This window comes from Pagrus pagrus (assembly GCF_965226575.1).
Source record: "Pagrus pagrus genome assembly, chromosome: 21".
Lineage (NCBI taxonomy): Eukaryota > Metazoa > Chordata > Actinopteri > Spariformes > Sparidae > Pagrus > Pagrus pagrus.
The window spans coordinates 6910819-6925325 of record NC_140208.1 but is presented as its reverse complement, the minus strand read 5'-3'; the positions used below and the strand labels follow the sequence as shown (position 1 = coordinate 6925325).

At 41.8% G+C, this 14507-nt stretch overlaps 1 protein-coding gene across 1 annotated transcript in view; it reads right to left on the bottom strand.

Annotated features, from left to right (window-relative positions):
• Nucleotides 1-11727, bottom strand: part of rnf213b (ring finger protein 213b) — a 30575-nt gene extending 18848 nt beyond the window's left edge. The window contains exons 1-24 of the mRNA XM_084342203.1: nucleotides 11589-11727; nucleotides 10764-11464; nucleotides 10518-10673; nucleotides 9482-9651; nucleotides 9108-9394; nucleotides 8769-9016; nucleotides 8376-8582; nucleotides 8085-8298; nucleotides 7940-7995; nucleotides 6951-7116; nucleotides 6723-6872; nucleotides 6387-6485; nucleotides 6113-6241; nucleotides 5246-5411; nucleotides 4972-5139; nucleotides 4734-4883; nucleotides 3998-4623; nucleotides 3365-3524; nucleotides 3043-3260; nucleotides 2753-2896; nucleotides 2523-2675; nucleotides 805-2113; nucleotides 447-631; nucleotides 208-360 (exon numbers count right to left, since the gene is read on the bottom strand). Of these exons, the coding sequence (XP_084198329.1) occupies nucleotides 208-360; nucleotides 447-631; nucleotides 805-2113; nucleotides 2523-2675; nucleotides 2753-2896; nucleotides 3043-3260; nucleotides 3365-3524; nucleotides 3998-4623; nucleotides 4734-4883; nucleotides 4972-5139; nucleotides 5246-5411; nucleotides 6113-6241; nucleotides 6387-6485; nucleotides 6723-6872; nucleotides 6951-7116; nucleotides 7940-7995; nucleotides 8085-8298; nucleotides 8376-8582; nucleotides 8769-9016; nucleotides 9108-9394; nucleotides 9482-9651; nucleotides 10518-10673; nucleotides 10764-11464; nucleotides 11589-11690 (6117 nt within the window). The 5' untranslated portion in view covers nucleotides 11691-11727. The remainder of the gene's footprint in view (nucleotides 1-207; nucleotides 361-446; nucleotides 632-804; nucleotides 2114-2522; nucleotides 2676-2752; nucleotides 2897-3042; nucleotides 3261-3364; nucleotides 3525-3997; nucleotides 4624-4733; nucleotides 4884-4971; nucleotides 5140-5245; nucleotides 5412-6112; nucleotides 6242-6386; nucleotides 6486-6722; nucleotides 6873-6950; nucleotides 7117-7939; nucleotides 7996-8084; nucleotides 8299-8375; nucleotides 8583-8768; nucleotides 9017-9107; nucleotides 9395-9481; nucleotides 9652-10517; nucleotides 10674-10763; nucleotides 11465-11588) is intronic.
• Between the last annotated feature and the right edge of the window lie 2780 nt (nucleotides 11728-14507).

The window sequence follows — 14507 nt, the reverse complement described above, 5'->3', positions numbered from 1 at the left end:
CTAATGCAGGGTCACTGCACTTATGGCAGAATCTGTCCTTTTTGTGACAGGTAAGTCGTAGAATATATGAGAATATAAAAAGCTGCGACTTCACAGAGTTAAAAAAAATGATACGTTGCCAGTCAACTCAGTGTGTGAAGATACATATGACATCATGACATTGTAAAACAACATTTTATGACACGTAACTGAAAAAGATGTCGCTACCTGTTTTGACTGGGTTGGATGCAATGTTGGTGCTCGTAAGAACTCAACAGTGATCAAGTGAGCTGCATTCCGTCTCCACAGCATCCCATGGCTGTTGGTCAAACAGCCCAGGATTAACAGACGGAACAGGAGCTCCTCCAGACCTGAACGAACCTGACGGGCAACAATAGAAGACAGACTCTAAAGTACAAGCAACAACAGGACAAGTTGTCTGCAGAGATAAATGCTTGCATACTTACCCCAGCTGTGTCAATGTGCAGGAGAACAGGGTCCTGTTCTTTCAAGGGTGCCAGTTTCTCTGATAGACTCTTAATCAAGGAGTCTATATCAACGCATGGCTCAATCAGTTTGATCCTAATGTGTTTTGCTCTGGGAAATGTCTGCTGGAACTTCTCAAACAAACGATCCACATAAAGGGATTTCCCTTTTTATAGAAAAAGATGAATGAAAAGAAATATATTGAATATTGTGTGTAAAATGTTTTACAAGATTTGATATGATAGCATTTTACAAAACATAATGCGGTTTTAAAACAGGTAAATTCTATTCTAGTCACTTTTCTTTTCAGTATGACATGCCAATTAGGATTAGACTTACCAACTGCAGGGCGAGTAGATGACACCATCCAGACTGAGAGTCTATCTGGAGAAACAACTGCAACTGGGTTGTGTGGGGGCATGTTTTGTGTGAAGTGGTGATGCAGATATTTCCTGGCAGTCTCTGCTGTTAGACTCACACCAGCCGGCACTTTGTCATTGCTGAAGAACGAGGGCACATATCTGTGCTGGTGCACAACCGGACTGACTATCACCAAACGATAATGTGGGTTTGCACTTCTCTGAAGACTCTCAAAGAGCTCCCCCAAGGCCACACTGACATCATATCCCAGCAGCCCTGGATTGACAAGACAGTGTATCTTCTGCCAGTTGCGCCCAGAGCCCTGGCCAAGAGCCAGGCGGAGAAAGATCTCCACTTCCTCCTCTGTGGTTTCCTCTCTGCAGACTAGGACCTCATCAGTAGATGGCAGAAGCTGCTCTGGACTCTCCGTGTAAAAAGACAAGATGGTGGTAAAAACTTCTGCAGTGGGACAAAGCACAAGATTGGGCTTTCCCTCCTGGAGGACCGGTGGAAGGTTCCTAATCACGTGCTGCTGGTTCATTTCAGAGAGGCATGAGAGAAAGTTGGCCAAAGTTGAGATGTCCAAGTACTCATTGAGGTACTGTGGCATGTCGTCCTTGAATTTACGCCAGAGTTTTTCAAGACTGTCCTCATCGTGCTCCCTGATTCCATCAGCATCACAGTTCATGACACCATCATCTTCATCCTCTGAAGAAAACTCCATTAAATCACGAGTCTCTTCCATGTCCTCTTCACTGTGTACTGGTGAAGCTGGTGTTGAGTCCAAAGAAGATTCGTAATATTGATCTTCATCGTCAAACTCAACGTCTTCTAATTCATCATGCTCTGAGGTCCTACTTGCTGCGTTAGCGTAGGCAACTCTGACATCAGTGAGAGTGCACTGAGGCTTTATGGGGAAAAGTAAATGCCATAACTGTGCAGGAACTGTTACCTGCCGTTGACACACTTTGTGTATCCAGTGGCATAGGTACACCATCTGCTCTGAGGTGTAGTGGTTCAGCAAGTTGAAGCTGGAGCGCATTTCACTGATGAAGGAACGCCATTCATTTTGGCAGCTATCCATGGAGTGAGCCAGCTTTTGTAGCTGCTCAGTCACCTCACCGTTGTACACCATCTCTTTACCCATCAGGGATAAGAAGGCAACTCTGATGCACGGTTGCTGTTGTGGGCAGCACTGGACCTCTGCAAGCCATTCCCTGAAGAGCATGTTACCGGATGTTTGCATCTGAAGAAGGATGGTGCCCAGTCTCTGAACTCCTTCAAAAACCTACAGTAAATGTGAACAGGATTGTAAGGGGATTTATTCAGCTTGAATCTCAACAGATAACTTTAAAGTTCTAAACCTCAAATCCTGCTAAAGTTCAAATTCAAGACTCGAGACTAGCAGCATCCCATGTCCTGGGGATGATAGAAAAAGAGATTTTGCACAGGGCACTTCTAAGACTTTATATCACAAAATCAACACCCTGTTCCACTTTATTGTGTACTTTTATCACTTTAGAAAAATAATATTATCCAAGATATACCTGGTTGGATAACTACATTCCTATCCAGCCAGCTTGAAAGCTGATTTTACATAACAACATGAGACCATTCAAGATGCTCTGCCACTATGTAGTTCAGTCACCATCTAAATAACCTCTCACCACCGTTCACTGTACAGAAGTTTCACTGACCTCTGTGAACCTGTTGACTTGTTCTCGGCCATGCTCCCCTTTGGAAGACATGAGCATGAGTTTGTTCTGTAGCTCCAGCAGGTCTTCAAGCTTGTAGCTCTTCTCCTCTTTTTCCGTTTTCACTGTGACATATACCATGTTTTGTAGACATCTCTGCGAAAAATCAGAACTATCTTAGCAAGGCCCTACACATCTTTGACTTACCTTGTAATGGAAGATTGCTCACTTACCTTCTCTGTGTTCTGATCAGACCATCCGATGTGATAAACTCCATGAGCATTGATAGAAGAAGCCAGAGAGAGAGACGACTGCTCCACAGAGCCGTGAGTCTCCTTCAGTGTTTGCAGCCAGCTCAGCAATCGATTGGACTCTCTCTGGAAAACAAAACATGTGGCATCAGCGTCACTTTGCCACAGTAAGGCTGCATTCATAGAGAAAACCTGCATTTTCGCCGGATTTGGTGTGAAACCAACCTAACAGTGCTTTTTGTTCTGCCTAGAAAGAATGGAGAAGTAATTACCAGTTTGTCTGGCAGCTTCTCATCTCGACTCTGGGTGTCCCACACCTGTTGAGCCAACTTCATGAACTCCTCAAATCCAGCTTGAGAGGAGAGGGAGTAGAGCAGAGGAGCGTAGCCCATCACCGCATCATGGAAACAGGCCACTTGGTCGATCTCTTTGTCATTCTCTCCAGCAGATATGGAAGCCAGTTCAACATAGACCTTCACCTCGCTCATATCTGTTGAAGGGACAGAAAAGTGAGGAGAAATGCATCTGCAAAACTAAAGACAATTTATGTTATTGCATTAAGTTGGAGACTCTTGTTTTATGCATGCGCCTTACTTTTAAGGTTCTCTTTGACCCATGTGACCAGAGTTTGGCTCGCTAGAAACTCTTCCAGACAGGCAGTGTGCTGCTTGGTGACTGTTGAGAGTAGGCGTTTGGCACGGAACAGGTCATCAGTAAGAGACCCCAGGGTCCTCTGCTTAAATGTGTCTTCTTCCTGTAAAATAGTTAAGAATTCCCTTTATTACTGCTCTCATAACAAAAATAGATTTAAAACAAATATGTCTGCTTCTGGTAGACGGATTTAAAATGTACATTCTTAAATTCTCATAACACAGAATGTGGATCTCTTTACTGAAAATGAATTATTACTATACATTTTGGAACCCACCTGAAAATTAGAAAAAATCCCAATAATGTGATAAGGTACATTTATTACATTATTTATCAAGTTGTTCCATTTTTTGTTTTAATTACATTTTCAATCAGGTTCTGTGCAAATGTTTCAGGATATTATTATATTATTAGGTGCTGCACCACCTCCTGCAATTCATTTTTATTTTATATCTAAATCTATGTTTATTCTCATAAATAACAAACAAACAAATAACAACAGTATGATTTATTTTTGGCTAGCCCACTGCAACTCAGTTACTTTGTAATGAAAATATAATTTCAGATTACTATTACCAGTTGGCTGAGAGTGTCAATTTCTGTGAAGTTCCCAGAAAGCTTCATTTTTTCAGCAATTCTCAACATCGCACTGGCTGCAGCCGCTGCCTGGTGGAGCTGTCGATACTCCTGGATCTGACCAAATCTCAGGTCCACCCAGTTCTTCTCAGGTTTGAACCCTTCACTAAATGTCTCAGACATCAGACTCAGCTCCTTCCTCATTAGTTTTCCATCTTCTTGGTCGCCAGACTCCTTCAAAACCTGATCGAGCTGCTTGAAAGTGATGTCTGCATTTGCAATGCTGACACCAAGCTGAGAGAACTCTGTCAGCAGCGGCTCCCAGATGTTTTCACAGACCTGTGTCAGGGTGACGGAGACGGGAGCTGAGCACAATTGCCTCGCTGACGCCAAAGATGCAGCCCCCTTTACCCAGAAGGACAGAATCAGGGTGCTGTGATGCAGTTTGTACATCTCGCCGGCCATTTTCAGGACCTTCAGACTGGGGTTATACCAAAGGACCTGAGTAGGGCCCGTCTTCCCCATCTTCCCATCAGCATTAAAGGACTGAACGCGCACCAGTTTGTTCAGACTCGCATTTTTCAGATCTGCAGTGTGCTGCGTCTCAAGTGTCGACATCTCAGGAACTGTTTGAACAAGAACCACGTTACTGAAGAAAATGACGCATAAAACAAATCCTCCAACTTAACATTAATCAAGTTGTTTATCAGCTAGTTAGTTTTTTAATTAGACTTACCTGTGATGCTTTCTGTAACCTTTGCTATCATTTTTATCAGTGTATCCATCTGCTGTTTCTGCTGCATGAAAGCATTCAAATCTTTCTCTCTCTGAGCCAAAACAGCCTCTGCAGCAACACGAACTGTCTCAGATTCGGTGTTTCTTTTGTCTGTGGAAAACATAATGCATCTATTATTAATAAACACAGTTGTATTTCTATTCAGGGCAAAGTTGTTTCATCATGTTCAGTTTCATACACTGCTGGTAGAGTCTCTTAAACTGCTCTTTATGTTTCAGGCAGCTCTGCAGATGTCCCAGTGAAACGTGTCCTTGAAGCAGAGACTCCACCAGAGAGTTCACTGCAGTCAGACAGCTGTTGACGACCTGTGCAGCTGTGTCATCCACCTGGATCGACTTCCAGTCAGCTGGGCCAAAACAATGACATAGTGAACATTATGAAACTGCAATAGCAATGACTAAATAAAATATGTACACATATAAATTAATTAAATAATTGATGAAATTAAGTACCGTGAGACAGCAGGTGGTTCATGGCAGACTGTGGATCGAGCAGCTGGACGACAGAGTTGTCTCTGAATCGTGCTGCTGACTCAACAACAAGAGCAGACGTGACAACAGGGGGAAGCACCTTCACCTTCGAGCTGAGACTCCGCATCAGGTCTCCCTCCTTTCCTCTCTGAAAACATGAATATATGATCAGTTACCATATTCATATTTTATCTATATTGTTATTTGACACAGTGGTCTCTCATTCAAAAAACAAAACAAAAGACTGAAATTTCATGGGTCACCAACTTCCCCCTTGACATACAGTGTCATCTGTTGTTTTCCCAGAAGGTATGGGGACAGGCGACCAAAGGAAACACACTTTTATCTTGAGTCAAATTGTTGGAAGCTCAATACAATATATAACAAATACATCAGCACCCAAGTGCATCACATGACACCGAAAATGTACCTTACACATCTCATGCAGCAGCTCTAGAAAATGAAAATAGAACTTTTTCAGGGCCTGATCAGACACAACTCATTTTTCTGTAGGCGGTGAGCATCTTCCGTGCTGCTTATGCTTCCAGGGCACCTCCTGTTTTTGCAGGAGCGCTCTGAATGAGTTGAAAGGGAAGTTAACCACTTCTAGCTCTGTCAAGTTTACTTCGCAGTAAAATCACGATCAGTCTAGGGACGGGTGATTTGGTGGTTGCCTAGTAAACCCTAATACCCCAAATAAAAAAATAAAAAAATAAAAAAATGCTCTTTTTTTTAAAGGCTCAACCAAAAAGGCAGCACTGTGCGTCTCGCAATTTGCAACCTTTAAAACACGCTCTGTCTGATCGAGCCCTGAGGTTTCACTGTATAGATCATTAATATGTTCTGTACCTGGCAGATTGTCTTGATAGCAGACTGACACAGCTCGTCGAAACAGGTCTGTACAACTTCATGGCTTTTCTTTATAGATGCCAAGGTTGACTCATGGCAGCAGAGCAGCACTCTGTCCTCCTCACTTGCCTGTGAAGAAAACAGGAATTAAAGGAAAGCTTTTACCTTCTGGCGCTTGATTTCTTTTCAGATCTGTGCTGCTCTTGGACCTCAGATGTATCTAAAACAAGATGAATTACATCTATTTGACACTGATAAACAAACGATCACTGACCTCGGAAATCCTCTTCTTCAGGTCTTTTGTCAGGCTCAGCCTCTGGCGATTTGACACTTCTTCAAGGGAGCATTCGACCTTCAGCAGCGCGTCCCACATCTGATCATGCACAACAGTTTGTAGTATCAGACATTATAGAACATAAAACCAGGTTTAACTGCATGATTGAATAAATGTGGCTCATCCTGTTCCCTTTTATTTTTTTAAAACGAAAAACAAAACAAAAACTTTGTGTGGTCGGGTAAACTGATCTTCTTCTTTGGAAATACATGTGCCTGAAATATAGACGACAACCTGTGGTAAATAAGAAGGATTGTATGCTGTTGATCTGTTTACCTCAATTTCCTTTGGGAAGGAGAGTGATTTTGACGGTGTCACAATTGGTCTCTGCAGCAGTTCATCTCTCCACACACTGATCCGCTCCTCACAGGCTTGTAGCTCCTCCAGGAGTTTCTGCCGCAAGGTCTCAACCTCATCTTCTGGAGACTAAAAGGCACAAAGGAGATACATCGAATTGAAACTCAGTAACAAAGCAGTGGCTGCACATAATGATGAGATTATTACCTCTTTCCTCAGTTTTGCATCCAAGATCTCTGCCAACTTCAACACCAGCTGGTAGGACAGGACTGCAGCCTGGTACCCGGGGACGAGACGCACAATTTCACATGTGCTCTTCATCGCACTGATGCTGCTCATGAAGGCTGGTTTGATATTTGCAGATTCAATCATCCTGCAGACACAAAGCAAAAGTTACAGAGAGCATGATGCTGTCCTACAAAGCAAACAGCAGTGAGTACAGAAGCACTGACAGAATGTCGGTTTGGGGATGTTGGGAAGTGAACGCGAGGTGGTCCGTGAGTTTTTTTAGTGGTCATTGATCTGAAAAAGAGAAACACTGTTCTACAGCATAACATATGCCAGTAAGTATCCCACATTTGAATTATAAAGTTTTTTACATGTCTTACAGCTGCTAACAAGCGGCTAAACATCAAACTTCATCACACTCGTCTACCCACTTGTACATCTTTAAAGGCTGACTTTAGCTACAAACTATTATAACCCTAACTTAACAACTTGTAGACTGATCTATTCATAGTAAAGTGTTTATACTACAGTAAAGGGGGGGTGACGGCTAGGTTATGTGCGCTCGATGTAATTCATCTATAGCCTAAGATTAGCTTCTCACTCCTGGCAGTTTCATTTACGCTTAAAAAATCATAAATGTGGTGTTCATCTGAAAGATTATCTTGCTGAAAAAAAAAACCTTGAGAGCTGAAAACAAAAGCACAGAGTTTATTTTCTAGGCTTTTAGATGAGGGAAATCAAAAAGCATGAAAATCAAAAGCTGAGGTGACATTTTGTGAAGCTAATTAGCCTTAGCAGAAGTTTAACAGTTTCTCCACCATGACTGGGCTGATCTCATCCCATCTCACACGATAGCTTTCACTTCTGAAGCAGATGTTTAAAAGGTTACCCTAAAGGTCTAAGCTCATGTCACTAAATGTGTTGAGACTGGGTTTTTACTTTGTAGGGAATATTTCAGACGTCCTCACCTGTTCTTCTGTTCCTCCACCTTCAGCAGTACATGAGTCAAGGTGTTCTCAGTATGCTGCAGGTAGAAAGAACACAGATTATCACAAAGGAGGACTTTAAATGTTATTTTAAATGTGAATATTGCCATTTGTAGATTTTTTCCACCTTTATGTTCTCCCATGCTCTGTTGTTATCCCTCGTCTCTCCACATGTTCTCAGTCTGTACATCAGACTCTGGATCAGGTGCTCTGCATGTATTCCCGTCAGGTCGGAAAATTCAGGAATATCCTCGAAAGCGACCAGAGATAACCAGCTGATCAGGAGCAGAGGCTTCTCTTCAGCCATGGATAAACGAGTCTGGATCAAGGACAACGTCATCCTGTGGACAAAGAAACAAAATATCATTCATCACCATTTCAGGAAAAGAAAGTTAAAGCTGCTTTGAGACAAACTCACTTTCTTTTGTCCGGTTTGGACTGCATACTCCCTCTGAACCCGATGACAGAGACACCTTCGAGTGCCGACCAGTTCGCCTCCTCGACAGCTGGACCCAGCTTTGAGGCGTCAGCTTCCGCCTGTCTGAGTCTGAAGAGCAGAGGAACGAGCAGGACGAGCTCCGACACTGTCTGTTGCGCACAGTGGTTCATCAGACCCAACACAATACTGAAAGGAAGGTATAGAGAATCCGTCACACAGGGTGATACATCAATACCTCAGATATATACTGCTGCATCTCAAGTTCATGGTAACCAATGAAGACATCAAGACCACGTCCTCTTTTTTAAGGCTAATTCTGATATTTTTGACATTCAAATTCTTGTGTCAACCTAAAATGTTTGTTGAACTCACTGTGGTGCATTTTGGTAAAAACTGAGCAACCCGTCCAGATTTTTCTTGTCCATTGCGGTCTGTGAGGACACCAGGCGACACAGCTCAGCCCAGCCTTTCTCTCCCAGGTTGATGTCACATCTTCTGGTGACCATGAAGACAGAGAGGCCCAGCACGAGAGGACTGGAGCTCCTCCAGCTGTCTGGCAACTTCTCCTTTGGTTCTCCTTTCAAGATCTGAACCAAAGTCTCTGATATCAGCTCTGATGTCTGTCAATGAAAATAATATTTGGTTACTGTTAGAATACTGGAGGTGATTTATAATGAATATTTTGGATTCTACTGTCCTTGTTGTACCAACCAAGACCGGAGGAGGTCGTGAATTATCTTCGAATTCCATCCTTGAAGGTGCAGAACCGAGACCCATCATAAAATGCCTCAAGTTGTCACCCAAGCTCTCAGTGCTCTGTTTGTCTGACGGGGACGATTTCTGGAAGATTCTGTTCAGCAGATGTCTCGCTGAGGCCTGCCAGATGTCTGATATCTCGACTCCTTTTGATCGATTCCACCCGAACACATTACTGAGGCCAGTTTTCCAGCTACTTCGCTCCCCCTGACGACTAATGAAGCCTTCATAAATGTGCAACTCTAGATGAAACACAGGCAGAGACCACATGAGTTTGTGTTGAAGATACAAACCTACAGCTATCTAACCCATTGGTTTGTTTGCCTTACCTTTAATGTCGGGATCCCATGGAATCTGAATGTGTCTTGTGGCAATTCCGTCAATGTCTTTGTGTCGTTGCTTTACACCGTACCAATAAGTCCACAAGTCACCTCTGCGCAGGCCACGTTCTTCAACAGAAAGACTTGCTTCGACCAGATATCCTTCCTCTTTAAGTCCACTAACATAAAATATAAAAAAATTGTTAATGAGAGCTTTACAAAAGCAAAATAACTGAAGTGACGTCTGACAGTAACAGGATATCATCATGCTTCTACAGCATAGCCAGCACAGTTTGATGTAAGGGCCGTCTTTCCAGCAGTGATATACTTCTTTAAGTTTAATCAGAAGAGAATGGGTGAAACTGGGGACGGGGGAGCTCGGGGTGTGTGTGGTAATGAACAGTAAAACACATGAAAGTCAAAACTCAACGTTAAAATGATTAATTAATTGATTTTGTCATTTAAGCTATTGATTACTTTCTCCATTAATTATTTCGTTGTTTGTCCACAACACAAAGATATTGAGTTCTCTGTCAGAGGAGAGAAGAAACAACAAGGGGAGTTCAACTGCATACTTGAAAAGTTTTGTGGCTCCAGAGGAAGCTGCATGTAATCAGATAAACTGCCTCCAGTGATGTCACTCAGTGGCTAAGTTGCATTGTGGGTAATGTAGTCACCATGTTTTGAAAAGCAGTCTTCTGGTCTAGTATTGCACTCTTTAACACTGTTGGACTCATTATGGACAGCTTAAAAACAAATGATCAAAATCGATACAGCAGAACCAGAAACATCAACTTTTTTTTCCATGGATTCAAAACCTGGAGCCTACATTACCCACAATGCAGCTTAGTCGCTCAGTGAAATCACTGGAGGAAATGTATCAGATAACATGCAGCTTCCTCTGGAGCCACAAACGGCTTGTTACAACACTGTTCATCCGGTGTGAATGTAGACACTTTTATTGTAACAGAGCCAAAGCAGACAGAGGTAGAAAAAGGAAAAAGGACATGAAAAAAAGGTTTTTATAAATATCATTCATACTCACACAAAATGTGTCATTTCAAGGGGTGAATACCCGCCCTCATAACACAGCAGAAGTGTATCACACTCCCGGTTGAATCTGAACTTTTTGTCCAGCACAGCGTAGATGTGAAAGGTGAACATGGGCGCACCAGGTGGAGGTCTCACCGGGCTGTGATCACTGCGGAAACAGAAACGTACACAATCACAGGTTCAACCACAGAATCTGATGTCGCTGTTCATATCAGTTATCCTGTTATATTACTCTTACCGTGTTCTTTGGGATGGTTTTATGGTTTTATCTGCTGCTCTGGAGGCTTCTGTGTTGGACTGTTTCTGACCCGTGCCCTCTCCAGACACAGCGTTGGCGTAAGACTTTGGTTTGGCACCTTTATCTGCTTGGGAGGCTATGGGATCGACTGAGGATCCTGCAGACGGATTCTCCTCTTCAGATGCTTTCTGAGGGTTTTGCTCCTTGGCTGAGTCTGACGATGCTCCAACATTGTCTGGATTTTCAGTCTGAGGAGCACCTTGCAGTTTGGATTCAGGTGTGTGTTTGTCTTTTTTCGGTTGAGTCTTTTCACCGTGTGTGTCCTCTTGTTTTGGGAAGTCGGTCTGTGTTTCCTGGTCGCTCTGACGAACAACTCCAGTTTGTGTGGCTTTGTTTTTGCCTTTACATTTCTTTGTTTGAGTCTGAGCTTGCACCATCTTAGCATCGTTGTGGCGTTGCTCTCCGATGTTCTCCACAGTTGGTATGCTTTGTTCTGATTGAGGATCCTCATGTTGCGTTCCTACGGGCAGATTCTCCTCAGTTTGGCTGCTTCGAGTCTCCGCAACCTCCATCTTGGCTTCTTCTGAGTTTTCACCTGCATCTCCTTTTATGTTTGAGATGCTCTTTTTTCTTCTTTGATTCCTCTTCTTCCTCCTCTCTTTGTCTTGAAATTTCCTGATGGGATAGGACGCTCCTTGTTCCTGGAATACACAAAAAATACACAAAACTTTAACTCAGGATCACATTTCTGTTGAAATGCTGCTGCAACATCTGACAGGTTTTCGTCTGAAACCCTGACATTTGTTTTTCTGACTGTGTTCTTACCTTATTTCTTTTTCGGGGTCTTTTGGTTGCAACATCCTCCTTCTTCTGGGTCTCCGCCTGCGATCCAGAGGTGCCGTGGAGGTTTCCTGCTCCCTCCTCCATCTGTAGAGACTCTTTTCTCAGGGGAGCCCCTTCTCCCTGTTTTCTGTCTCTGGAAATAAAAATCACATTTGTTTACATCCTCCAGGTCTGAGGCTTACTTTTCAATTTACTTAAAAGTAAAATGCCAATATTGGATTAACTGACTGAATTATTTTCTCGATGAAATGTCAGATAAAAATGAAAATGCCCATCAATTTCCCAGAGTCCAGTGTGATGTCTTCAAACTGTTTCATCTGACCAACAGTCTAAAATATAACACAATGATATTAAATGGAGAAAAGCAGCAAATCCTCACATAAACACAGCTGGAGACAGCATATGTTTGTGTTATTGTTCTATTGATCAAATAATGAGTTAATTAATGAAATGTTGGGCCGGATGATATGGTGCCAAAATAAAATCACAATATTTTTAGGCTTTTAGGCGATATACATTTATATCTCCATATTTAGAAATCTCTTCAAAAGCACTTAAAAACAAGAACAGAATTAAATATGAAGACATTTTTGACCAAATACCTCGATATCATTATCAACATTGGGGCTGGATGATATGGTCAAACAGTGATACTGCCATTATTTTGAAAGATACTGTGATTGCGACATATTTTATGATTATTACGGATGACTCCACAATTTTCATTGTCATTGAAAAACTAGTGAAATCACGATGATGTGGCGTTTCTCCTGGTCTCTGCCAAACAAACATGTTTTATTACATCTGGAGAACAAGCTCTGTGGACCAGAGCATCTCTGCAGCTCTACAAAACTTCATTAAAACACTGTTTTGTGACACATTTTACCTTAAAAAAATAACTGCAGTTCTTCCGTAGCAGTTCAGCCCTAATCAACATTACTGCAGAGATGACTATTTGAATTTTGCTAAATAATCATCAGTAATGTTGATTTAATGACTAAGCGAGTACAGACAAGTATGAGAACAAGTCTGATAGGTTCAGAAGATGACATCATCTTAAAACCAGGGAAAGACAACATGTATGACTAATGACGATATAACGATCCAAAACCTGAGACGATATAATCTCACACCACGATAACGATATAACTTCAATATATTGCACAGCCCTGATGAATCTCTGTAGAATTAAACACCTTAACATACATCAGATATTCCTAATGGAAATCACTGTCATATAAAGGCAGTGGTGGAGAGAAACTAAGCACATTTACTCAAGAACTGCACTTGTGTTTGGTTTGGTTCATCTGTTTTTTTGTTTTTATGGTGGACAGAGGGTGTCACACACCCGTAGATGCATTGTAGTGTATGATTATGGGATGTATGAATAAAACTGACTTGACTTTACTGTTGATGTACTTAACATTAATTTACACCAGCAATATAAAGAGGATATGAATATGATAAACACCACTTTATCTTTAATCTGAGCTACATTCAGACGGTCTGAGTTCTGGTTAAGCGATTCAGTAATCACAGTTGTGTTTACAGAGAATGATCTGCAGTATCCAGGATGTGATGTACTGTAATGTAGCCTAGTTACATTAAAGGGTGAAACATGTAATGCTGTGTTTACCTACCTTTACTCTTCCTAGTTCGCCCCAGCTGCCTGTCAGACAATAACTACAGACCTGATGCGACCTCCTACACGGAGCCTCGAGGGAGCGTCCACAAGTTCACCCTGCAGTCTAAAGATGGCGGTCATCTTTTTAACGCAAGCTCCAGGTTTTCAATCCAAGCTAACTGTGCTAGCTCACAAAACATGACTCGACATATTACACGTTTTAAACATGTTTCAGGTCAGCTAATAAACTGTGTTAAGGGTTTCTTCGTCTGGATTCAGTAACTAATTTGTCGACAGTCCCTAAAGCAAACTGATAAGTTTCAGTTTCATTTCTGTCAGAGTCTCACCAGACAAGAAACTTACTGCTGTTCACCTTTAGACATCAGCTGTACTGAAACTTAAAGTAGACATTTGTTGTTGTTGTCTTTACTGATTTATTTCAGTGCTTTGTCATCTATGTATGTACAAGTACATGTACTAAAGTACTGTACAAAAGTGCACCTTTGAGGTTAGTTAGGTGAAGTATTCAGAACCTTTAGGCCTACTTAAGTAGCCTACTGTATATATAGCAATACCCTACTGTGAAAATACTCCAGTGTACCCAAAATATCCGTGTAAAGGTACTCATTGTGCAGTAAGATGACCCACTGTTACATCTGATGTTTTGGGATTATTATTACTGCTGCATTAATGTGTATGTTACAATTTCGTGCTGCAGATGTTTATTGTTTATTGATGCATCATATTCTATAAGATCAGCTGATTCAGGAGGGTTTTTAAACAGTTTAAAATAATGCATCCACTTCATCCTTCAGTTTATCACAACCATCCACCATCAAAACATGAAGGGAAGGGTCTGACAAACTGTAATGTGGAAAGTAACTAACGCTGTCAGCAAATGTAGTGGAGTAAAAAGTCTGATATTTGCCTTTGAGAGGCAGCAGTGGAGTAGAAGTATAAGAGTTAAGAATGTAGTACCTCATATTGTACTTAAGTACATAACTTGAGTGAATGTACATTCCACAACCGGGTGCTTGTATGTTCAGGTGATGATTTCCATTCATCCTGGCCTCTTGTACTCCATTATATTCTACTTTTTACTCCACTACATTTAAAAAGAGCTGTTGTTTGATGAGTTCCTTTTTTTTATCAGCTGTTTCCTGTCACCAGATCACTCCTGATGATCATTTTAAATAAAACAAAAAGACTGAAAACTGACCTAATTTCTCCTCATTTACTGAGTAACTTTATTTTGAAAGGGTGACTCCACCTATTTT